At 44.0% G+C, this 24,265-nt stretch overlaps 2 protein-coding genes across 51 annotated transcripts; one reads left to right on the top strand and one right to left on the bottom strand.

The window, feature by feature from the left end:
• Positions 1 to 262: 262 nt before the first annotated feature.
• Positions 263 to 19,698, bottom strand: LOC120809784 (C2 domain-containing protein 5). 50 transcript variants are annotated; one of them, XM_078082490.1, is made up of 32 exons: positions 19,164 to 19,493; positions 18,569 to 18,677; positions 18,340 to 18,426; positions 18,048 to 18,219; positions 17,855 to 17,950; positions 17,365 to 17,520; positions 17,015 to 17,252; positions 15,104 to 15,264; positions 13,757 to 13,975; positions 13,191 to 13,279; positions 12,789 to 12,824; positions 11,555 to 11,663; positions 8,179 to 8,293; positions 7,964 to 8,062; positions 7,741 to 7,852; positions 7,573 to 7,652; positions 7,313 to 7,499; positions 7,060 to 7,224; positions 6,543 to 6,587; positions 5,851 to 5,991; positions 5,709 to 5,772; positions 5,521 to 5,582; positions 5,169 to 5,267; positions 4,936 to 5,025; positions 4,744 to 4,822; positions 4,405 to 4,497; positions 4,251 to 4,313; positions 3,924 to 3,956; positions 3,494 to 3,625; positions 2,142 to 2,335; positions 1,901 to 2,047; positions 263 to 1,791 (listed from the first exon to the last, which is right to left on the bottom strand). In XM_078082490.1, the coding sequence occupies exons 2-32, from the start codon at positions 18,656 to 18,658 to the stop codon at positions 1,666 to 1,668; spliced, it is 3,579 nt and encodes a 1,192-aa protein (XP_077938616.1). In that variant the 5' UTR covers positions 18,659 to 18,677; positions 19,164 to 19,493; the 3' UTR covers positions 263 to 1,665. The 50 variants fall into 50 exon arrangements, 47 of the variants coding, with proteins under 47 accessions (XP_077938616.1, XP_077938636.1, XP_077938615.1 ...); XR_013451119.1 differs by having other exon boundaries at positions 3,494 to 3,834; positions 18,569 to 19,692; XR_013451120.1 differs by having other exon boundaries at positions 3,524 to 3,834; positions 18,569 to 19,692.
• LOC120809790 (troponin I, slow skeletal muscle) lies at positions 19,343 to 24,136 on the top strand. The gene is made up of 7 exons (XM_078083001.1): positions 19,343 to 19,399; positions 22,700 to 22,738; positions 23,121 to 23,162; positions 23,292 to 23,423; positions 23,524 to 23,613; positions 23,708 to 23,890; positions 23,980 to 24,136. Exons 1-7 carry the CDS (start codon positions 19,343 to 19,345, stop codon positions 24,064 to 24,066), a joined length of 630 nt encoding a protein of 209 aa, XP_077939127.1. The 3' UTR covers positions 24,067 to 24,136.
• The last annotated feature ends 129 nt before the right edge of the window (positions 24,137 to 24,265 follow it).

Below are 24,265 nucleotides of genomic sequence, written 5' to 3'. Positions count from 1 at the left end.
TGTAGTCGGATTTCCTCCTCCTTCGGCCTCTGTTTACATTTTTTACGTCTCCACGCCTTCGCTGGTCCCGTTTTTACGTCAGATTGCAATGACTTGTGGCTAATTACCTCGGGCAGAGTCAGCATTTGATGCTGACGTTTTCAAATTTACGATCAAAACAAACTGATCAAATTTAAATTTGGTTTTGAATAAAAATGGGGCCACATTACATTTCTACTTTATTTGTTAAAGGAATAAAAAAAAAAAAAGGTTATGTTCAAAGTTTTGGTTTGACTGCGTTTATTGTGCATGACTGAACAGGTGAACAGATAAAAAGTGGGTCTGCATGCGGCTAGTCATAAAGAAAAAGCATCTATGTATGTACATTCAAGTTTTAGACAATATATGAAACGCGGCTGATCAGACAAACAGATTAGAGTACCACTTTTTTTTCTGACAGCGCATCATCTGGAATTCATTACACAGTTTAAATGAGCTATAGTTTTCATACATTTTGTCCTAGAAAAATACTAAAATCTGACTTTAGAGAACATTTACACAGTTTATTTTCAGCTGGCACTTTTACACCATTATGCTGTTCTTTTTTCCAGCATTGGACAATAACATCAAAGATGTAGAGATTAGTAGCAGGACTGTTATACAGAGCATTAATCAACAGTAACAACTTGACAAAAGGTGCAGAACAAAAATGCTGAAGGTTTAATTGAACCCATTCTGGTGCTAGACCCCAAAGGACCACATATGACCCCCTACACCTATAAGTTTGCCCTCTAAATCCTTTATATAATATAAGCAATTTTTATAACAAAGCAATATAAAATTCTAATGGTTTGAATAAAATAAATCACTGGAATAAGGAGAATCAGGAAAATTCTCATCATACATGTGCATGAAACCCTTGCTATTTTTTGTTTTCATTATTATTAATATAGCGGAGATCATTATTTGACATTTGATCCCTGTAGGATACTGACTGTGAGCAACACTTTGATAGTAATTAAGATGATTATCCATCAACAAAATGAAATAAAATTTAGACATGACGACAGGACACTAATTAAGAAATAGCTATAACTATAAAGAATTGGTATCAGTGTTCTCTGGGTTGTTTCAATTCAAATTGATTTTCTATTTTGAGGAACCCTAACCCTGCTCGCCATCGTCATTATGTGCCCACTTTAAAACAATCTGTTGGCATTCTATATCCCTTTCGTCATGTAATTACTCCTCCTGTGAGCTGTAGATGCAAAAAAAAAAGTCATAGCTGCCGCTCTTTTGTCCACAAACAAATGAATGACCAATATACAGTAGCTTTGGGTGACCCCATTATGGATGAGTGTCCAAAATACATATACAAAATTGAAATGCAGGGGTCCTTTGGCTACTGTTTGTAAATACCCAGAGTACCCAATTCCCAAGGGAGCTACATCAGTATCTTCTGCACAAATGTGCTTTAAAATCAAAAGAAACATGCAAGTACCATATTAATACAGACTGCATGTTTCTGAGTGTATGAGTATTTGTTCTTTATTACCTGGGTCTAAATCTGTGGTTACAAAGATTTAAGGCAGGCATAAATGACTCATTTTTGGACAGCTAGACTCAGAAAGCGCGTTCGCTCAGATTGTGTGTCCTGCAGACAACGTGAGTCTCTGTGGTCCGCTGTCATGTAGCCTCGTCTGTGGCACTAGTGCAGGTCTGTCCGATACTTGCTGTTGAGGGAGTGGGCTCCTGGTCCGTTTCCCTGACACAGATGACGGCATCACCGCTCACATTAATGAGACACTGAGCCTTGAGAAGGAAATAAAGAGGGAGAATGAACCACAACAACTGAAGTCTGAGGATGCAGACATCATGTATCATCATGTATAAAAGAGGAAAATACTTTGTGTAGGATTACCTGGTTCTTGTTTGGATTTTCCATTAACATACACTCTTTCATACTATAAGACACCACTGCATTGCCCCCCAAGGCAGCTACATGGGCTCGAACCATCGAAAACACCTCTGCTATGAACGTATGGAGGAAGCCACTGACACCCCCTTCCTGCAGAGGAAAAACACATACCACATGTTGTACAGCTATGCCTACACTTTGGGGCAGATCAGGGGGCACGTGTAGCCTCTTTCCGCAGTCGTACCTCTCGTAAAGATGTCGTCTCTCTGATGAAAAACATGTTGATGATCCCGAGGTATTTAATGATGCGTGTCCCGGGTAGGAACGAGAGCGGCGTCATCTTCACCACGGTGACGGAAATCCCCCCAAACAAGCGGTTGGACCGCAGCGAGCGCGAGCGGCCCTCTGGCAGCGGACTGGAGCGCTCCAAAGAGGAGACTGCAGGTTCAGAGAGAGCATGTCGAGGTCCGAAGGAGAAGTGGGAATAAAACGAGGGAAGAGGGAAGTCGAAAGAGGATGGAGATAGCAAAAAAAAAAAAAACACTCAAAAATTTTGGAAAATGAAAAGCAGATATGAACTCTAAAAGCAGAAAGAAATGTGAATGTGGAATGTACGTGCAAAAAGGCTACCCTGTTAGAATGTCCACAGCAGGAGTGACACATGTGCACTTAAATATGTCAGTTGTCAGTGTGGAGCCAAAAAAAATCACTTGGAAAGCGTGCGCTGCCATGCATATCATGCAGTTGTAGCAAACGGACAATACAGTTAAACAGTGTCTGCAGACAGACAGACAGACCTGGGCACAGCTGTTTGTGTTTAAAAGTGTGAATACAGGATTTGCAGTACAGTGAAGTACATGAGAGAATATTTATATCCATTTCAATTAGTGAAAGAGGCTTGAGAAATGGAGACGGACAGAGACAGCTAAGTGCTGAGCTGGGCACATGTACACAAGCCAGAGTGTGAAAGAGGCTCCATTGTCCTACTGCAAATTCACCTGATGCGGCTCACATCCACCAAACCAGGAACCTTCAGAGCCACACATCAGATTGTAGTTTCCATACTGTGTACCAGACTAAAAATGACACCAGATGATCTTGCAGAAAAAACGATCGCCCGCCCCCCTCCACTCAAACCGGCTCTCCCCACCTCTATCTTATGATTGTATGTGAAAAGTATGGCCACAGATCATCAGAAGTTTAGGCAGCTTAAGCACATTCAATAATGCAAATGCAGAGAAAATCAAAGGAATTAGTATGATAAACCCAAATTTCTGAAACCCATCCAACATCTAAACATGCTGCAAAAAGAAAAGATTTCCTTCCAAATTGTCATTGTGGTTGCAGTGGCTGCAGGTCTTTACAAGCCAAGCTTCGGATTGTTGATCCCTCTAAGGGGCGGGGCTTCAACGTTCACACTCTAGCTAAAAAGCTGGTGGTTGATTTACGATGCTCCGCCCCCCAGCGGCATGCATGGGGGGTGTGTGAGTGTTTGCGAGCGCTTGTATGCATTTGTGTGTGAGTGTGTGTGTGTGTGTGTAGGTATGTCTCGGATTGCTTTTGAAAACTGTGTTCTGTATTCGTGGGTATTATCACCAGAGTGTGCTAGAGACCGTGTCCTCCTACTTGTCTTAACTGATCCACGTCTTATGGTGTGAGCTTTCAGCCTAAGCAGCTCTAGCCAGGTGCTGCATCTGTCTGCAAAGGAACCGTAATCAACGGAGGCAGCTGGAGAGAACACACACAAACACACACACACACACACACAAACACACGCACGCACGCACGCACACACACAAACACACGTACGCACGCACGCAGTCCCAAGCATACACAAACGCAACAACAAGAGAGAAAAAAAATAATAAAAACACGACACAAAAAACGAACAGAAAAGAACAAAAGTGGATGAGGTTTGGGGGTGGTGCAGGATAACTCTGTCCGAGACGAAGGGATGAAAAGTCAAAACAGGGCAGTGTAGTAGTGTTGGTAGCACGGAGGGATGGTTGAGGGAAAGGGAGCTCACCTCTGGATGAGAAGTTGGAACACTCTGGGACACCTGTCACACACACACACAGATATTACAGTCTACCTTTGCACATGGCGGGGGGGGGGGGAGGGTTCAGGATCACTCCCTTGTCCTCGCCACAGGGCTTACAACACATGTGTTACTTGGCTTTCACCTTTAATCAGAACTCGTCACCTATAATCAGTGCTTACAATCAATGTGTTCAATTCATGTGACCAAAAAGTAAGCCATGCGGTTTTAGGAGCGCGCACACACACACACGGTCATCTAAGGTCACACCAAAAAGAGAACACACCAGTCTAGGTCACATCACTGTTTGTTTACCTGGTGAACGAACCATCACCAGCTGATTTTGGCAGAGTTTTGCAGCTGGGGTGACTAAAGAGACTGTGCATAGAGTTGTTAGTGGAGCAGAGGGGCCATGCCTGCTAGGGAAGCAGCACAGGGAAGGTTAGGGCAATTCAGAAACAATTCTTACCTGAGACTTTGGATGCTGGCTGACAGTTGGCGGACGATGGGTCTGCACATAACTCCAAGGGAAACTGCAGTTGCTCTTCAGTCTCGTTGCCTCCTGATACACACAACAGAAGTGATGTTTCTTAAATGGGTTACACCAAACTCTTGAAAGGCATTTGATGTTTCTGCAACCAGGAAGGTTTATTGAATTTTGTTACGAGCGTATTTTAGCTGTGAAACTGGATTGGATTAAGTAGCTCCCCTCAGTGATACAGCTATAACATTGTCCAAAGATATAGTAGATGTCTTGTCTGCAAATCTCCACTATACTAGGAAATTAATCTCCCTAAACCAGACGGACCTTTGGCGGGTGGCTTGTCTGCAGTCTTCTCCTGATTCTGGTCTTTGTCAAACGTCATGGCAACGGCTGTCACCGTGACCTAGGTTGGAGGGGGAGGTCCGGGAGATGTAGGAAATATTTCAATTTATTATATTCAAAACTGTTTTTTTTTCTCGCAATTTCACAAACCAAAGATGTCCTGAAACCTCCCACCTGTATGAGTTCCTCCTCTGGCACGGCTACGGTGAAGTTGAGCTGACACAGACAGCAGGGGATCATAGAGCGTAACTTGAAGTAAAAACTCTGAAACAAACCAAATGAAATGACTTTCATCATGGCAACCACTGCACGTTTCATGGCAAACTGTTCATGACATGCCCATTACGGAGGACAAACACCGCAGTGCATACGGTGTGAACACCAACTGATCAATAATGGCTTCTCACCTTCAGCAGATTCTCACATAGGTCAGTGAAGATCTTGTTCAAGCCTTGGTTAGTAAGATTGGCGTTACTCAACCTAAAGACCCTCACAGATGTAAACATCTGTAAGACAGTAACATAAACAAATGGCATTCACCTTCAAAAAAAGAGAAAAGAGCTTAACTTCCTAAATTACAGTTAATGTGTACTCTGCTTTCCTGGTAATTTGATCGCAAATTGTAGCTCATTGTAACAGTAGAGGACTATACTCATGGAATACCAAATGTGCACAATGGCAAAATCTACATGCATGAAATATTGTGTATGGAAACAATTTGCTGTAAGGGAGACTATATAATGTTGTATATATAGTAACCTGAACTCCTGAAGTCCAGTTGTAAATCCCAGGCATGATCTCGGTGTTGCAGCTGTAGAAACCTGAAGATATACAAGTGGAAATACAACACATAATGAAGAATAATGACATTTGTCAAAGCCTAACTTCACACACGCAGTGCAAAATGACGCACTGCAATTACTTTGAAGTTTGTAGATGGCGCAAACCTGTGGGCGTAGGGGCATCAGTGAGGAGGGAGTGGATGTCCTCCACAGCATCAGTGTCATCAATCTACGCAAACGTAACCAAATGGAGTCACTTCACGTAAAGAGCTGCGCATGAATGTATTTTTTTTTTGAAGAAACACACCTCGAGGACGAAGGCGTCCTTCTTGCCGTGCGAGAGGTCCAACTCTGACACTTCGTCTGAGCTTTCCGAGTGGGAGCGGAAAAGTCTGGATCGCTGCCTCGAGTCGGGAACCGGAGAACCGAGCACTTCCTCCGTCAGCTCCTGCGAGCAGAGGGACAAGAAAAACCAGAGCGGACGGGACGTCAAAGTAAACACCAGAAGACCACAGCAGCACATCTGTCCAGATTGTACATGGAGAAGAAGGTCTAATAACACACCACATGCTTGAAATCACTCAAGTACTCAAATGACATTCACCATATCTCTCTCTCTCACACACACACACACACACACACACGCACACGCACACGCACACGCACAGAGAGATAATGTTGAATATGGATCTTGAAGAACAAAGTGTTGTAAACACACACACACACACACACACCGTAAATATCATACATGGATGTCAGTGTGAATGGCCAAGTAGATGGTCATAATAAAAGTACATTAACACAGAAAAAATGAGTCTACAGTGGTTTACCCTCAAAGGGTGACACTGGAATGGGTTACACATCTATCTGCTCCCAAATGTCCCCAGTTTAGATCGGCCATACAGTTGTAGTAACAGCGGGGTAGTATTGGGATTAATACAGTGAAATATTTGTCATGCTTTGCTGTGTCTCACAGCTAAAAGGTGGCAGGCTCAGTACCATGTTTATGCCGCAGAATACCTCAGGGTCCAGCGCAAATAATTTCTTTAATGACCAGAGAGAGACAAGAGGGGTAAGTTTTTCAGGATTCACAAAGAACACACTACTTAGAATGTATGATCACGGACATGATTTGAACACTTGAAACAACTAAACCCAAAATAAGGGAAACAGTTATGCATGAAATGTATTGGTTTGTGTGAAGGAATGACAACACTATCAACTTGATTTAACACAGTATGTGATAGTCACAACTCTCACGTATTTAATGGCCAGCTATATATATATGCAAATGTATTATCGCTGAAACATGAAATGGATGTAAGATTTAGGTAAATTAATAATATTCCAAGATTTATCAGGGAAATAAGTTTCCAACACATCTTAAAAACACCGTTTTAAATGTATTGGTTAGAATAGGTTCCCAACGTTTTACAAATGTCCAGTATGCGCCGTGGGTCGGCATGACACTCAGCCTGGTCATCCTTGGATTAATTACTGTCCGTGCATGTCTCACCGGTGGGTTTATTTCATACAGCTCTTTGTTCTTGGCTATGGTGTCATTGATCCTTTTCTGGATGGTGAGGATGTGGTGCTCAGCGCTCAGGTCACCAGGAGTCTTCCCTGCAATCTGGATGCCCCCCGGTGGCGGCAGGGCTGTCAGGTACACGCCTGTAGCAGACTGAACACACACACACACACGTTTTTAAAGAAAATGCAGCAAATAATTGTCCTGCTGGTTAAGCTGTTAACCTCGAATGTCAACCTACAGCCAGACCCAGAAGCATGTTCTCTCCGACGCTGATCTGTATGTGCAACCCGAACAAAGCGTTCATGCTCCGCAGCTTCAGCTTGTTCATCAGCTGAGTGTGCAGCTCGTACTCCATGAATGGCAGCAGGTTGGAGATGGCTGTCGCGTTCACTTCTCCCTGAGCCTTCTTCTTTAGACGGCACAGTCTAAGGACACATATTAAATCACTTTGGTGTACGGCTCGTCCCTCAGCAGGCGTCCACCGGTGGGGTGATTTACCTGGCCTGGATGAGGCAGCCCTTCCCCGTAACAGCCGCTTCTGCTGGTAGGTTGATGGTTGTGAAGAGCACATCGGGAACCTTGAATAAAACATAACACGTGTTATAATCAATTCCTATTTTCTTTCACCACCACACAACATTCATGCACTGGACCCCCAATTGAGACCTTTTGTCGCCTGCAGAGGTAACAGTAGGTGAGCTGGGCAGGAAAGGGCATGTTGAGCTCATCATACGGAATGTGGCAGAAGCCACAGCTCGGGGGAGACGGCTCCTCAAACCTGGAGGACAGTAAACACCATCTGGTATCAGCCACCACAGGGCAATTCAAGCCGTGCTGACATGAACCGGTAACAAGAATTTACAATCAGTTAGCTTTGAATCCTAACAACCTGTGGTCGGTAATTCCGATGTCTAGGCAGCCTTCACGCATGTACCGAGGGTTGAGGATGGCTGCTGTGCCAGATGCTGACAGGATACACACCTCCTCACTGTGTTGAAGGCATAACAGGAGATTAAGCTAAATGTGTTTAAGACCAATACAAAACTGGTTCATAACGTTAACATCGATATTAGGTAGAAATAAATGTCCATGCGTGCAACATACCAGATGCTAGTGCTCTCGCTGTACCCAACAACAGCATGGCAACCAAGAGCTTTGGCGTGAGATTTGATCTCCTGGCGGATCTCCTCCCACCAGGCATCGCGAGTCTCTGGCTCATCTGCAAAACAAGAAACTCTGAATCAGACGGCAATAAAATATTATTGGCTGATTATCTTTCACTGAACACTTGAGCTCCGGCTAAACCGAACTCTTGTCAACGTAGGTATATCAAAAGAGAAAATTACTAAACATTTCCACAGGAAATCTGAAACGTCTATCTATATTGAGCAGAAAAGAATAGACATCAAACAGTTTACTTTGTATTTTATGAACATACACGATTCAAATGGTGTATTAAAGCAAGCCAAAACCAATTATCAGTTTGTGAAACAAAGTGACAATGAGATTAATGAAATGACAGTTTGAGAATTTCCACCAGCATTCCTTAAATGAACATTATATAAACACACATTTCCTCTCTCGTCTCAATGTCTCCCTTCAGTCAGCCACACTCACAGAAAGGACACAGGTGAGAGATGCATTTACCAGCTGTTATGTATATTTTATATTTTGGCTGCGGTGGTCAGACTAAAGACTAAGAATACAGCTTTCTGGTTGGTTGGTTAAAGAGTAATAACATTAAAGTTGTTTGCAGTGTTTTCAACCGTGGTGACAAAGGTTTAAGTTCAAGATATTGAGCCTTCATCATAATTAGGCTTCACCATGGGTGTGTTTCAATAGTCTCATGAGGCTTTGCTCCAATACCACCTCTGTTTCAATAACATAATTCACGAGAGCCTAATCGGTTTGGAGATTAATCTCATTCATTTCTTGATCTCAGAACAAACAAATCCTGAAGGAAACTACATCAGAGTATTGAGAAGCACCCAATGACTCCCCGAGGGGGCCACATGCTGACGGAGCCCCCCAAAACGACAGAGAAATCCAGCTTCTGGGTGAGACGGGGGAGATGAACGAATGAGGGCAAAAGAACGGGCGATAAACTGAAGAGATGAAGGATAATGATTGATAATGCCAAGCAACAGGCCCACGAGGTCGGTTCCTTTAGACCGGAGCCAGCATGTCACACAGACAAAGGTTTACCGACGTGCACGCTCATGACCGTGTGCACGTTCATGGGCAGAGAAGGGCCATATTCATCCACCAGAGTCCGTCAGATCTAGTTTGTTTTGAAGTACATTACTCCAAGCTCATTTGTTTCCTTCCATGCAAGATCCATCTTAAAATTTCCCTCAAGTGGCACAAATCAAATCATCCATCCATCCATCCATCCATCCATCCATCCATCCCCCTCTCTCTCTCAGTATGAATACGGCCCAGTGACTTACGGATGCACATGCCGGGTCAGAGGCTCTTTGTCAGAGTAAACCTCCCAAACCTTCTCTGGTCTAGACAGGTTTGACAACAATGCATTAAAACAGCGGCGGGACAACATTAGGGAAGCTCCTCTGTCACTGGGATGAATTGGGTAGGTAGGGTGTGTGGGGGGGGGGGCGCAGGCCAGGCTGGATGGGGTGGGGACAGCACATGCTCAACAGCTCAGCACACACACTCACACAGATTAAAGGGAAGAGGGTGGCAGCTCACTGAATTCGTCCATTTTCAGCTATTCTGCAGTATCCAGGTGATGTTTGCTGGATACTTAACCAGCTGGGCTGCGTTGGCTACGTTGGCTGCATGTCAGTGGTGGGTGGGTGAGCACAGGTTGAACTTCAGTGAGCTGCCATAGCTCCAGTGGGTGAGAGCAGTAAAAGGGGGGAAATACCTGCAGTGACACTATTCCAGTCTAGCAGTTTGTATGAGCGTGTGCCACCCAAGGCTAGGCCAGAACACACCGTTAGTACAGAAAAGAGAGAAAAAGAAAAAACATGGACAGTCCAACAAACAAGCACAGCACAACAGCAGCACTCCACCGTCACTTGGCAAAGACAGACTGACAGCACTTCACAATCACCAGACAAACACGGACTTTAGTCAGGCCTACAAACACAATCTCGCAAGACGACTGACGGGGAAAAGAGGAGAATAGAGAGGAGCCAACCTTTTAAAAAGAGTTAAGGAGAAGATGGACTATATGTATATACTATACTATGTGTACACTACAAAACGGAGCATACAGTAGTAGTATAACGTGTGTATACTTTCTAATTTAAAAAGGTGACCTGGAGTTTTCTTATATACAAACGTTTTGTTTATATCAAGTTCTCTCTCTAAAAGCACTGGTTTATCACACATATCAATAACTGACTCCTGTTGGGGGAGAATTTCTTTATCTGCATTTCCACCACAACTCCCATCAAAAACATATCGCCAAAAAACTGCTGTTGATCAGAAACTCCACAAGACACCTGTAATGTTGCTCTATGGTGTTCATAGCTGAGGTATTGCATCAGGGTAAAAAGGCTCTTTTCAGAATGGTTTCCTAGTCATAACTGCAATTTGGATGAGGGAACGTTATGTGAAAATTGCTTAGACCGGACTATTGCGTGTTTAATCATTGCATGGCTGTCTTCAACTGCGATGCAGATCAATACAATCGTTTTGGGTAGCCAATTGAGGTTCCCCTGTCTAAGTCTAAAAAGGACCCTGCTCATCCTAACCAAACATTCACCAGCTCTCCCTTCTACCTAAATTCTCAGACATGCTTGAATCTGAGCGGCCAAAGACCTTAACAACGAGCAAAGGGCGAGATTACTGAGGCTGTAAAGTGGACAGATAGACAGGCACCTGCCTATTAAGCAAATGCCCTATTGTCATCATAATAAATTAGATTTCTTTTTGTATCTGCTAAACACACAAACATAAAAGGATTTCAATAGGGAAATAAGGTGCAACAACACAGCGCCACCTGTAGCCAACAATGCCAGACAACAGAAGCAGCAGGCAGCAGATTGGAGCCATGCAATTATGGCACCTGACCTCTAAGGGGCAGCAAAATGGCGGCCAGAGCCTACACACTAACACACACACACACACACACACACACACACAATCCGCAGAGGCCATGTATTACTCAAAGGCAGTTTGTCAAACTGCATGTGAACTTTTGACTCATCTGATGATCACCAATGCTAACCACTTCCTTTAAAGACTGTAGCATACGCGTGAGAAGAAGCAGCTTTCACCTGCATCAACAATTAATCACATAACTGATGATTCCGAAGTAAAGTCTCCAAACTATCAAACCGATTTGGAAAGTTCATGGGATAACAGTTGAACACCGGAGGATAAGGGGCAGCATTAAATAACAGCCAGTTGCAACAAGATGGGACGCTGACGCGGTACCGGAGATCGAACATATTGAATCACAGGACAGCGGACGAGCTACAGAACGACATTGTGCGTGTGCTGCACTCACCGGGGTTGTGTATACGGTCCAATAGTTTGACCGAGCGAGCACTGACCACCCCGCCGACATGAACCAGAAAACCAAGTGGGAAAGACGTCAAGGTGAAGAAGGGAAACTCCTGCAAATGGGAAAATGGGCTGGGTCATTCACAATAAAAAGGAAAACGCACTCTGGAACTTACTTGTGTGTGTGTTTGAGCCCGTGTAATTTGTGCTCTGTGACAGTAACATTAGAGTTGATATTTTTCAAGACGATTGATTTAAGACACTTGTTATTATGTACGGTTATTATTGAAAGTGCTAACATGCAGCAAGGATTAGGCATGATGGTGTCCCTCCCCCCATGCAATACTTTACCCCGAAGGAGACCCCACTCACTCCATTTGGGCCTACACTTTAGAGCATTTCAAATAGATCTGGAAGTGATTATGCAAATGTATTTTGCATCACATTTAGTGATCAATTCAATCCTTACAACATCTATTAAATGCATTGAGTAGGTTTGGAGATGAAAGTGAAGAACACACACACACCCACAGACGGTCATCAGGACTCTATACATGCTTTTCTGTCCTCCGACGTGATAGCTTGTCCTTAAATAACGTGAATGCAAATCCATGCAGTCACTCACAAAAAGGAGACGCCTACTCATCCCCGAGTGAAGTGAGGACCATTTCCAACCATGCGGGTGTATGTGATGAAGGGCTTTCATGGTTAATAAACATGTGAGATGACCAATAGGCTTCTTTCTTGACCAGTACTCCAGGCAGGAAGATGGCTACTAATTTGACTGACATCTCCTCCCACTCTGAGCGAGGAGGCAAGAATGAGGTGATGAGGTGAGCGTGTTCATTTCCCTTGCGGACGCAGGGGGAACCAAATCAGACTCAGGAGAGGAAGTCAGAAAGGAGGAAGGTGCTCGACTACAAAGATGGCACACACACACACACACAGTCCTTCAAACTCAAAGGGAACTCAACTCCTGGCCTGCAGCCCTCTGCCCAATGTCTGTGAATCTTTTCAGAGTGCAAAGAGTGCCAAGCAAAACACACAAGAGAGGGGTGGTCACCCAAGGACCCACGGCCACTTTGCTCAGCCCAACCTGCTCCTCTTAGACGTACACACAACAGGAGGAGGGACGGGTTAGGAGATGATTCTGACTTGGTGGTGGCCATCGGGTGGTGAGGGTGTTAGAGGAAAGGTGGAGGTAAGAGAGGAAGTGTCACACTGATGATGGGACATACCCTGGCGTTTAACAATAACCCAGAGGAGGTCGCTCCCTGAATGTGGCACAAATGGTCAAGAGGACAGAGAAAGGAACCATTACTTGCTCTCACAGAGACCCACTCACCCATTAATTAAACACGGAGGTGAAAAAGTTAGTGATATTTAACAGTGCAGCTGTGCGAAAAAAAATTAGTGAGCGACACAGAGCGTGCACTTAATTATGTGTCCTACATCCAGACACCTGAGGCTGACGCACAACGCAAACTGGCTGCCCATGTGTTAACTGCACAAAATGCGACACCTAGCGAACCCCGAAAATAAACACAACGAAACTGCATGTCAGTTTCAAATGTCTGCATATAGAACAAGTCGGTATACACACGTGAGCGGTGAATATGCGAGTGTTTGAGTCATTGTACCCTCTGCTCGAGAGCCGTCTGCGTCTGCTGCCTGAGCAGGGTCTTCAGAGGCCCCGCCTCCTTCCCGACGCTGCCCCCACTCCCCATTCCTGATCACAAAGGAGAGTTCGGCTTCAGTTTTGTCACATTCAACACACAGGTCGACGGGCTGAAGAGCCAGTCAATCGGTCTATCAAAAACGTGATTGTTACATCGCAGTATTAATGTTATTATCACAAACTAAGTGGAAGCAGCAGATGGAATTGCACACAAAAAACGTACATTGAGAGCAGTGAATAAACCTGCTTCTTCCTCATGCTAAGCAAACCCTACTCATAACGCTTTCCCTCATTCAGGCATAAATACTAGCCCTAGTAGTTTGGGTACTCCTGATTAGCACATCTAACCATATGTTGGGATAGGAGAATCCTGAATGGGACTCAGTCACAGGTGTAATTTCACAATGAGCTCTGGAGGTTTTTTGTTGTTGTTTCAGTTAACGTCAAGTCAAGTCAATCTGAACAGTCGCAGACACTAAAATGCTGTAAAGTTCTGCTACTTGATGACACGCAACAGTCCTACTATACCGGAGGCTGCCAGCAGCAGGTCCTCCGTGAAGGACACGCTCTTTCTCAGCAAGACACTGTCTGAGTGGACGGTGGAGGGAGGGGGCAGGGTGGTGGCTCTGGGATCAGAGGTGTTACCACAGCCCACTAAGCCAGAACCAAGAAGGGACAGTGTGTCTGTGGAGAGGGTGGGGGAACTGGGGCAGAGGAAGATCCCCAGCCTGCGTCTCACTGGCTCCACTATCCAGCAGAAAAACACAACACATGAAGGGTTCACAGAGAAACAAAGATATACGGAGAATGGACAGGCAGAGCAATGAGGAGAGGGAGAAGGATGAGGCGGGCAGAAAGGGGACAGAGATAGAATAGCCTGATAAATCAGATTGAATTGCAATTTGGTTTAATTCATTTACTGAGCACAATACTGTGTTCATATTAGCCATTGGCATGTCGATGGCTGTTATATTTTGCATTAACCCGTCACTCATCCAATTGTCTCTTTTGGACAAAGTGACATATCAACCAACCGTTTGGTTGGCATGGAGACTGTGGTTGAGGCCGCTGATACAAGTACACGGTGTACAATGTGAATTTAAGTTAGGAGCCATTGCTTCTTTAAGGCCCACCACCATTGCTCATGGATCTGTATAGAAACTATGCAAGACGAGCATTCATGCAAAGATCTGACGGGTTTAATGTTTCTCCAAATTGCACAACGATAGACTCATTTCAATGTAGATCAAACGGAGATGTGTGAGGTAATGCAAAGGTCTGGAACTAATATTCATAAAGGATGTGGTATGCAAAGGATCAGATTAGGTAAGTTGACATTAATCATGACATCAGTCATGGAACAAAATGTTGGGGGAAAAATAGAAACGGAAAGGTTATGAAAAAATTGACAGGCGAGGAGGAAATATGAGTGAAAGGAAAAAGGAGTGGGGACAAGGACAAGTGAGGACGGCCTGGGGACTGCTGGTCCCCGCCCAATGAGTCATGTGAGCGGCTCTGGTAGGACGGTACTATGCAGTGTTTATAGCTGCTATCAACAATAACAGTTGGTGTGAAATAAGCGACCTTAGATAAATATCTGCCCTTCATGGGACACAGTGCTTCTATTAAAGACCACAACAACGGGGGGAGGGGGGAGTGGGAGGGGGCGGATTTAGGAAGGGTCACAGCAAAAAAAACATTTACAACACGGTTTACAATAAAATAACCTTCAACTCAACCAACAAAAATGTTAAAAAAATGAATTAATAATTAATAAACAGCAATTCAAAAACCACCACCAGAGTAGCACCACAATGGGGTGAGGGTGGGGAATGGGTCAGGAGGGGCAGTGGGGGGGCACCCATGTATTCTTACCCGTCTTGGGCGTCAAACTGAGGTCTGTGTCTGATGATGAGGACTGGCGGCTGCAAGGCTTGGAGGGAGAGAAGGGGGGAAGAGAGGAGGAGGTGGTGGGAAGGGCTCTGAAAGGGGTTGGCGGGCCGGAGGTCGAGGTCATGTCCTCACCAAAAACCGGCCTGCCAGGAGAACATGACACACAGACACAAACACACACCCACCCAAAATCAGTCACCACCCTCTGAGTGAGTGTGTGTGTGTGTGTGTGTGTGTGTGTATGTGTGTAAGTGGGTCAATGTTGATATTAAAATTGAAAGGTTTTCATGTGTGATTTGTTGGCATTGGGTGAGGTGCGTTTGAGGTGCTACTGATGGTTTAAAAAAAACAAACATAAAAGCAAGCATGGAAACCCAAACGGAGATGAACACAAATTAAAAGCACATAGAAAACACACACAAACCAAACACAATAAGCTAAAGAAAGCAACGCGGCAAAACACAAGAAGGTCACATTCAACAGAGGAGGAGGAGCTGAAGCATGTGTCCCAGTAGAGCGAAGGTACAGTCGAGACATCACAAGCCCTCGCAGGAGGATATGGACTGGGAATCTGACTGCCCACCCTTCTAAAAAAAAGGGACAGATGGAGGGATGATGAGTCTACTGTCAAAGCTGACAAAAGGTATACGGGTCTGCCTCGCGTCTTTGTCTTGATGCCTCAGTCTCCCTCATTTAAACCTCACCATGTACCTCTCTTTGTCTTTCTAACGTCTTCTCTTTCCTTTGTATCTATTTCCTCGCCTGCTTCTGCGTACCAGTGAAGATGAGTGTGGGAACAGAGACAGAGAAGTTCTGGGACAGTCTCTGGGAGCTGCAGGCCGAATGGACTGGGCTGTTGTGGGTGGAGCGGCATCCGTGGGCAAGGGGTGACCTGGGCCAATCAGCGCGCAGCGGGAGGAAGACAGGCGACCGATTTGGACACAAGTAGTGAGAGACGTCCCAATCCAAATGAAGCCAGAAAGCCAAAGGGGGAGAAAGAGACTCACACAAGAACCAACAACACAACATTGCAATAGAGTGCAAAAGGAGACAAAGTGGGAAAAGGTTTTTTTTTTTCCTCCCCATCTAAGCCCCTGTAAATTAAAAGCTACGCCAATCAGCAGCTCTGAGTTTCAGCTGAAAGCTTCGCACCTGAAGCTGAAGATCTCAGTACCACACCAACATGCACACTGGGGATGCAAACACAACAGACAACAGGTCCCAAACAAACGCGCAGATAAACTAACTTTTAGTTTGAAGTCAAATGGAACAATGTTAAGTAACGTTAAGTAAGTGGATCCAATGCAATAATAACCTACAAACATATATACATACCTGGTATGCAAAAACTCATGCACAGATACGCTGTATATATGCAAAAAAAAAGAGGCACACATGCAGTCAACCGTAAATGTTTACAGTAATTGGATGAAGTCACAAGCTCCAAAGCGACGTCAAAGCTAAAGGCTGAGCAGAACACGTGTGCTAGATCCTAACTAAAAGACATGCAAGAGCCGTCTAAAAGAGCAGACAAGGAGGGGGGCGGGGTTTAGGATGGCGGTGTGTGTACTATACATGTGTGTGTCTCAGGATATGTTGTGTGCTGTTAGTCTCATGAGGCAATACATGTGACCCAATGGAAACAAAGTACAATACGGAATCAAAGATTCTGAGACACACACAGGAGATACTGAGAGACTAGACAAGACCAACATTCAGTACATTGCGCGCGCGCACCCACCCACCCACCCCCCCCCACACACACACACACACACACACACAATCTCCCTTTCATGCACACAGCAATAACGTTTTCCCATTCTCACAAACTACTTTTGCAGTGAAACTTGCACAAGAGTCAGGTCCATGCTGGTGTTGTGGGTTCATACTCACTCCTTTCCATCCTTGGAAGGGGAATTGCAGGCATTGGAAGCAGGGGCTGTGCTCGGGTGCATGTGTGTGTTGGTGTTGGGGGCACTCCCAGAGCTGAGTTTGTCCAGCGTGCAGGCCGTGCCTATGGCCCTGACCACCAGACCCGATTCTCCCTCCAGGTCGAAACACTGCAAGTAGCCCACCACTGCGTTCCCGCCCATCTCCAGTACCTTTAGCCCGATTTTTCTCTGCAGCTCCCCTGAATAAGGGGTGACACAAAGCCACACTGTTAAAGGGGGGTTCATAAGAGAGGACAAAACTATTCTGCCTCAACACAAACATTAAAAGACGATCACCATACATTGCCTTACCTGACATAAGAGAGATGAGCCTCTGCCGGGCCTCATTGGAGGCCCGAGGAGTTCTTATGCGGTCGATCCACTGGTACTCTGGATCTTCATTCACAACAAGTTCCTCCACAAACCCGTGCACCAATACTGCTCTGTAGCACCGTGGAATGGATGCGGCTGCCATGTAAGAAATGCACACAGAGTGTAAGGATTTTAGATTAAATGGAAAGCGCTTCATTCTTCAGCTTGCACATTGAGCACATATTCTTCAGTGGCAATTCCTTGTTTGCAATTGACACCTTCCCACTTGCCCCGTGTCATTTTGTTGATCTCATAAATTACACTTTTTGTCAATAACTCCAAACCTCTAATATTGTCCGTTGTGCATCGCTTCATATGGATCTGCACTACATACTGTCAATCTACATTTCATTCACATAAATAGTGTCATATGCTGAATCTGTAGTATGTAAACAAACAATCATGAACCAGGAAGTTAAGTTAGACATACTGCAGAAGAACTTGACCCCGCACGACGACTGTCTGAAGCGGTTCAAATCGTTGAAAAGCTCCACTTTGACAAGGACATTGATCTCCCCTCGGATCCCTAATAACAAATAGTACGGAGCAATGCATCACAAAAAGGGTAAAATACATAAGGGGGAAGGTGCATGCATCATGGCCGTATTAGTTTAGTCTTGTACCATGGATCGTGTCATAGATGGGAAACCAGCCGGAGATGACAGAGGCCGCCTCACTGCACAGCAGCGGGTCAATGTCAATATAAACCTTCCCTATGGCGTCGTTAGCGCTGTACGTGTCATGGTCCAAAACTGTGACCTGCAATGGCTCGTCCTGCAAGTCCTCATCATCCACCTACCCAGGGTGGGGGGAAGGAAGGAGCAGAGTAAGAGAGGTCACCTGCATCGTGTAATGCTTTAATATAATAGTGCCAGTGCCTGCCAGGTCTAAAGAAAAAACTCACTGGCCTTTTACCTCAAATTTGAACCATTCTGAATTCCATTGTGGGTTGAGGGACTTGTGACACACGTCTGTTTTGAAAGTCGTGTTTCCAAACTTGACCTGGGAAATTTAAAAAAAAAGGCAAACAAGCCACATATTTGAAATGCCACTGAGGCTAAATGTGGAATACATGTTTTTACAGACGTGAAAAGTTTGAGTTCTATTAAAAGAAACAAGTATGTTACACCTCAAACACACTCACCTCCACAAATGCATCCGTGAGGTCACTGGCTCGGTCCATCACCGGCAAGTGGCGACCAGCCACTATTTTGGCCTTCAGTTTCCCAGGCATGACTTACTCTGAAGTCGATCTGTCCACAAATCGTGTGAATAAACAAAAGGGTCGTACACAACATAAATGCCTTTTCAACGCCGCGGTCACTAACACCGGCTGTGACGGAGGAGAGAGCCGCTCATCCAACGTCACATGCTGTTGACAGTGCGGAGAGCGGGTTCCCTGCACGGGCAGCTAACGCGCTAGCTTCGGTCCACTAACGCTAGAATTTAAACCGTTTCGCTGGGCTCCAAATAGTCCACCACTTGGTTCACAGGCGTCTGGTGAACTACCGCGGGCGGCCGACTCGTTACCTCTAGCTAGCCTGTGTTAGCAAAGCGAGGCTAGCGACTGAAGCCACGCTGACGTTAAGTTATAAGGTCGAACTGCATTGCAGTCAATCCCCTCGGCGCTACCTGATCGGCCATGTTTTTACAACCGCGCCGCGAAGCAGACACCTTACGCAACTAAAAACACCGGACTGCTGACGGTCGATTCCCGAGCACGCCGGTATTATCCTTACCGGTGCTGTAGTATCAACAAACGAGGGGCCGCTTTCTCGGACATTACTGTTGACAGCGCACCGCTCGTGTGACCCCCGCGGATCTCCCGAAAACGTCACGCGCTAACGTTAGTTCCCGAAAGCCCCAAAGGAAGGAACGTCTGGTTCGATTTAGAAACGCTGGTAATATGGATAACTAGATGACGGCTATTGGACTGACGTTGCCACCGGCCGATGAGTTCATAGCCGTGCCGGTGGTTAGTGCGTGAGGCTAACTGCTAGCTTGATGAGGCTACACTTGGTGATGAATGAGTTTTCACGGGTCAGTGGATGCCGGCTTCAAGTTGCCTCGTAAATCTGAACTTTACTTTTCAAAGCGCCACACATGTGTAACTGAGGTAAAAATAATAATAATACAATAAAATTAGAAATATATAAAATATGTATACCTATAATATGCATATCGTTATGTTTCCCCATTCTTAACGTAGCTTACTAAAACATTAATATATAGTATTTAAATTATTTAAAGTTAGCAGTGTGGGTCAATAACAACCTGTTCATCTTGGTGAAGTAACGTTACTTTTGATATAAATATTATGTAATGTGTTGCGATATTGATCGGCCATATTATTCTTAAGCATTTTTCAATGCGCCAATGAAATGACGCGAGGCATTTTCTTTACTGTTTCAATGCAAATGCAAAGTTGTATTCCATATGAAAGACTTCAAACGCTGAGACGTGTGTATGGTGGATTTGTCTGGATCAAAACACAAAGTCAACAGCTTGTCACCTCAGTCCACAGGGGGAAGTGAGACGATAGGTTGGTATTTTTGGTCTGTGTGTATCTAAGAAGGAAGACGTCTGTGTCATCCTTGAAAGTATGAAGAGGGAGTCATCTCTCGAGATTACGTCATGCATGGCAATCTATAGAATCTCTTCTTATTTTATCTGGGCCAATTTTAAAGGTCACCAATTTCCCTTACCAAGCTGTTCAGGATTTTTGACTACAACACAAAAAGTTTGGGCAGGTGGACAAGAGGATGACCAGGGAGTTGTTTATCCCAAAATAAATATAGTATACTGACTATGTGTTGCATGCTGTCTTGTGTGGTGGAGGACTAAACTGAATCTGCCTCTATTTAAAACACACAACATGCTTTTGTTCTGGTAGGCTCACAAAACATATCACCACTCCCACAGGAATGAAGCATGCATGCCGAAGGAGTTCGACGCAATCAAGGTCAACACTTTCCGAACTTTAGAAGGTGGCGACTGCTATATTCCACGAAATGAAACAACCAATATGTTCTTTCTGCATCACAAACACTTTTTTTAATCACGTCACAAAGCACACACATGCGATGACCCCAACTGATTTAGATCAATGTCACGTTATTCTGTATCAATGCAAACCCAATGGGGGGAAAAAAGATAAAAGGGTGTAAAAAGTGTCCATCTTTCAAAAATGAGTGCATTCATAACGTGCTTTCCTGGCATCTAACATGAACCTGTAAACATCCTGTTATGTACAAGAGAAGTATCGGTTTATGATTCAGCACCGTCACATGACATCAAAGAAGTCTGAATCTCAGCTGGGTTGTTTGTGTTTGCTGCGACAGTCCAAAGACATAAATGAGTCAGGGTACATGAAGCAAGGCCTGCCTTCCTCTTTCCCTGCAGGTCTGTGACCCAGAGACACAATACACAGGTGTGAAGAATGAGGAAACGCTACGGTGTGAACCTTTGATGTTGTTGTTCAAGTCATTGTAATGTTCACTATACACTCCTAGTAATAATTCACATGGATTAAACTGAAAAGGTGCTGCTCACAGCAATCACTTGCTTTTCTTAGCCAAAATATCCGAAAAGATAAATGGACAAATATTAAATATTGAAATATTTCAAATTTAAATATATACTGTATTTCACAATATCTCAACCCTCTCAATATCTACTGGATGGATTGACACACAATTTGAAAAGGACTTTGTGATTAGTGATTTTGCTGCCTTAACAACACAAGGTGGGCCTTTGTGTGGATTTGATGCACTACAATTAAATTTAGTAGGCTAGACACATTAAAGTTGCTCGTCCGGATAAATTTGTAATAACTTTGGTGAGTCTCCGGACTTTTCCTTTAGTGTCATCGTCCGGTCAACATAGTTCTTGTAAATGATGACCAACTGCCTGAGGAACTAAAGACATTCCCATCAGCCAAGTGTACATGGCAATGAAACGCCTGCTTAATTTAAGAACATTAGCGCTCCAAAGTTGTCATTAAGCTCAAAGCGTTGAAGTTGTAAAGTGCCGTAGGAGAAAGTACAGCCTCACTGCCATTTGGTTAATTGTGATCTTGTGCATATTAAAAATGTAATGTGTCTTTAGTATTTGCCGTGTGCTCTGTGGTGCAAACTCATTTTAACTAACATGTTTACAGTTGCCCCCACGTGTCTAAACTGAGTGAGTGGGTGCACTACTTTATGAGGAAGATAAACATAAATCACCTTGTTCGTTTGTTTTTGTTTTAACAAAATATAGTCCATGTGTTGTACAATGAGCGCAAACCTAATAGGAAACCTATTTTCTGTTTTTCACAGGACTTGAATGACCAGTAGGAAAGAAAACTACTTTACTTTCACACAGAGGCGATAACAAACATGTGAGCCAGTATAGAGTTGTCTAGTTAACAAGCAGATCTCTCGTCAATCCCGATGATCGACCAATAATTTGTGAGTTGTAGGCGGTGTCACAAACCCAGCTATTTGAGAAGTTAGAAAAAGAGAAGATGTCTCACTAGTACTTTACTTCAAGGTACCACACGTTTAAATGCGTAATACGCTGCTGACAGACACTAGAATGAAATGTAAAATGTGATAAAAACTTGTGCGATAATAAAACATTTATATTCAGAGTAAAAAGTTTCACATTTTTTAAAACTTTTTTGCGACTGACATCACCGTTGTGAAATTTTTGGTGATTTGGTAAAACCCAATGTGAGGATAGAATCTCAGATCATACAAAAATCTATATTCTGCTGCATAAAGACGAAGATCTTTCGGATTTTCTTTCAAAACAAAATATTTCGTGGAGTGATGCACCTTCTCAGAGAAGATCTTCAGTGCGCACCCTCATGTATAAACCCACTGCTGAGACCCCCCCCCCCTCTAAAGCCTCACACTGATTCTCCATCTGACTCTGAGGGTGAATCGTCTTCTGCTTTTAACTGGACTCTTGTTTTCGTCTTTTTCAAATCGACCGGCGTCCTCATTTTGTTGACAATGTTGAATGAGTAAGTTCTTTCATCACACCGTTAAGAGCTTATTTTTTTATAGTCCTGTCATAAAGCAGGATTGTCTCAGATTATTAACGTTGCCTCTTGTTTGCTTTGTTTCCCTGATTTCTATGATGACAAATTCCCCACGGCCATCGCAGTGATGTAAGTTACAGACGGCTTGTTTCACTCTTTATATCCAACCTTAATAAGGAGGGAAACTTGCTCAAATTTGATATTCAATGTGGTTTCAATTCTTTGTCTTTATTCCTTCCTCCTCAGTACACACCACCTCCCTCATCCCAAAAGACAGTTGCAAAGGTAGAACTACTTATTTAAACTGATAATATGTTTAATAATTATCTTCTTTGAATCTTATCACTTTGTTTAACAGCTTCCAAGGACAGATTTGGAGATATGATTAAATAGAGCGGGCATACAATTGGACAGAAAATGATAACTATTTTTAACGCTAAATAGTGGGCATTATAAGCAGCTGCTGCCTAGTGAGATGAAAGGTACATATAAAGTCATATTGGCAATCACATCAGGGCTTGAGCAGCTATATCAAAAGGATGTACCAGTAATTGTTCCAAACTGTAAACCTATTTTAACTTTTGCAGGTAGGAATTTAAAAAGCTCTAAATGTCATGATAGCTAAAAGATCTAGTTGTAACATGTCATATTTCTTTACTATTTTCAGCCGAAATCTAAGATTTCAGCCTCCCGCAAGCTCTCCCTCAAGGTAAACTATGCATGTGTTCTTAACAACGACTAATTTTGGGGATTTTAACTACCAATAAGAAAATGATAAGCAGTGGTCACACATCAAAATTTCACATACGCCTCTCCGTGTCGACTTTGACTACTCCAGATCCTCTTGCTGACTCGTGCAACAGAACAGCTGGAGGCAGAGAAGGCTGCTAGAGAGGAAGAGAAGGTCCGCTACCTGGCCGAGAAGCTTCCACCACTGCAGCTCCTTGGTCTGAACAGGGATGACCTGCAGGTGAGAAGGGCTCTCGCCCTGAGATTGATTTATAATAAGCATGTGTGTCGTTTGTGTACTTAAATTCAGAGGGCATATTTGTTTTTCCATCCCTTTCTAGAAAGTCTGTACTGAAATCCATGAAAAGATAGATAATGCGGATGAGGAGCGGTACGACTATGAGCACAAAGTCTTCAAGAACAGCAGAGATGTATGTCACCCACCGTGACACAAACTGATTTACTTAAAAAAAAAAACACTGAAATGATCAAAGAGTCACCAGCAAAGCTTTTCACCATCTTCAGATCCACCAATTGAATCTGAAGGTTCAGGACCTCGGAGGGAAGTTCAAGAAGCCAGCTCTGAGGAAGGTGAGAGTGTCAGCAGATGAGATGCTGAAAGCTCTGTTTGGATCCAAAAACAAGGCCTCCATGGACCTCAGGGCAAACCTCAAGTCTGTAAAGAAAGAAGACATCAAACAAGAGAAGGTACGCTTACTCAAACAGAAAGAGATAGCCAAAAAAAGAGAAGAGAAACACAAAAAGCTTAATGGTCTGTTTGTGTGTTTTGATACCAGGAGCTGACGTTGGAGGTGGGTGACTGGCGCAAGAATGTGGAGGCCATGTCTGGTATGGAGGGCAGGAAGAAGATGTTTGATGCATGATGTTCGGGGTTAAGAACTGATCGTAATTTGTAATATGAAAAATGAATGAATAAACAAACTGATAAGTGTCGACCAAGCGCTGCCGTCAATTTTGACAGAAGTAAAATCACACACAATATTTTCAAGTCACTGTGGCGTTTATTCAGTTCTCAAGTAGACCACTTATGAAATAGTTTATTACTGCAAAATAATACAATAC

The sequence above is a fragment of the Gasterosteus aculeatus genome, chromosome X, assembly GCF_964276395.1.
Source record: "Gasterosteus aculeatus chromosome X, fGasAcu3.hap1.1, whole genome shotgun sequence".
NCBI lineage: Eukaryota > Metazoa > Chordata > Actinopteri > Perciformes > Gasterosteidae > Gasterosteus > Gasterosteus aculeatus.
Note: the sequence above shows the minus strand (reverse complement) of the source record. Positions and strands in the feature narration are given on the sequence as shown.

What these genes read in the sequence shown, in the direction of transcription:
- LOC120809784 (XM_078082489.1), bottom strand. Translation starts at nt 18,658, where the DNA reads ATGCCTGGGAAACTGAAGGCCAAAATAGTGGCTGGTCGCCACTTGCCG. An exon ending in AGACGGCTCTCGAGCAGAGG is followed by an intron (nt 12,825 to 13,190) that starts GTACAATGACTC and finishes TGCCACATTCAG; the next exon opens with GGAGCGACCTCCTCTGGGTT. An exon ending in ACATGCTTCTGGGTCTGGCT is followed by an intron (nt 7,225 to 7,312) that starts GTAGGTTGACAT and finishes GTGTGTGTTCAG; the next exon opens with TCTGCTACAGGCGTGTACCT.
- LOC120809790 (XM_078083001.1), top strand. Translation starts at nt 19,343, where the DNA reads ATGACGGCTATTGGACTGACGTTGCCACCGGCCGATGAGTTCATAGCC. An exon ending in TGAACAGGGATGACCTGCAG is followed by an intron (nt 23,424 to 23,523) that starts GTGAGAAGGGCT and finishes ATCCCTTTCTAG; the next exon opens with AAAGTCTGTACTGAAATCCA. An exon ending in AAGACATCAAACAAGAGAAG is followed by an intron (nt 23,891 to 23,979) that starts GTACGCTTACTC and finishes TTTTGATACCAG; the next exon opens with GAGCTGACGTTGGAGGTGGG.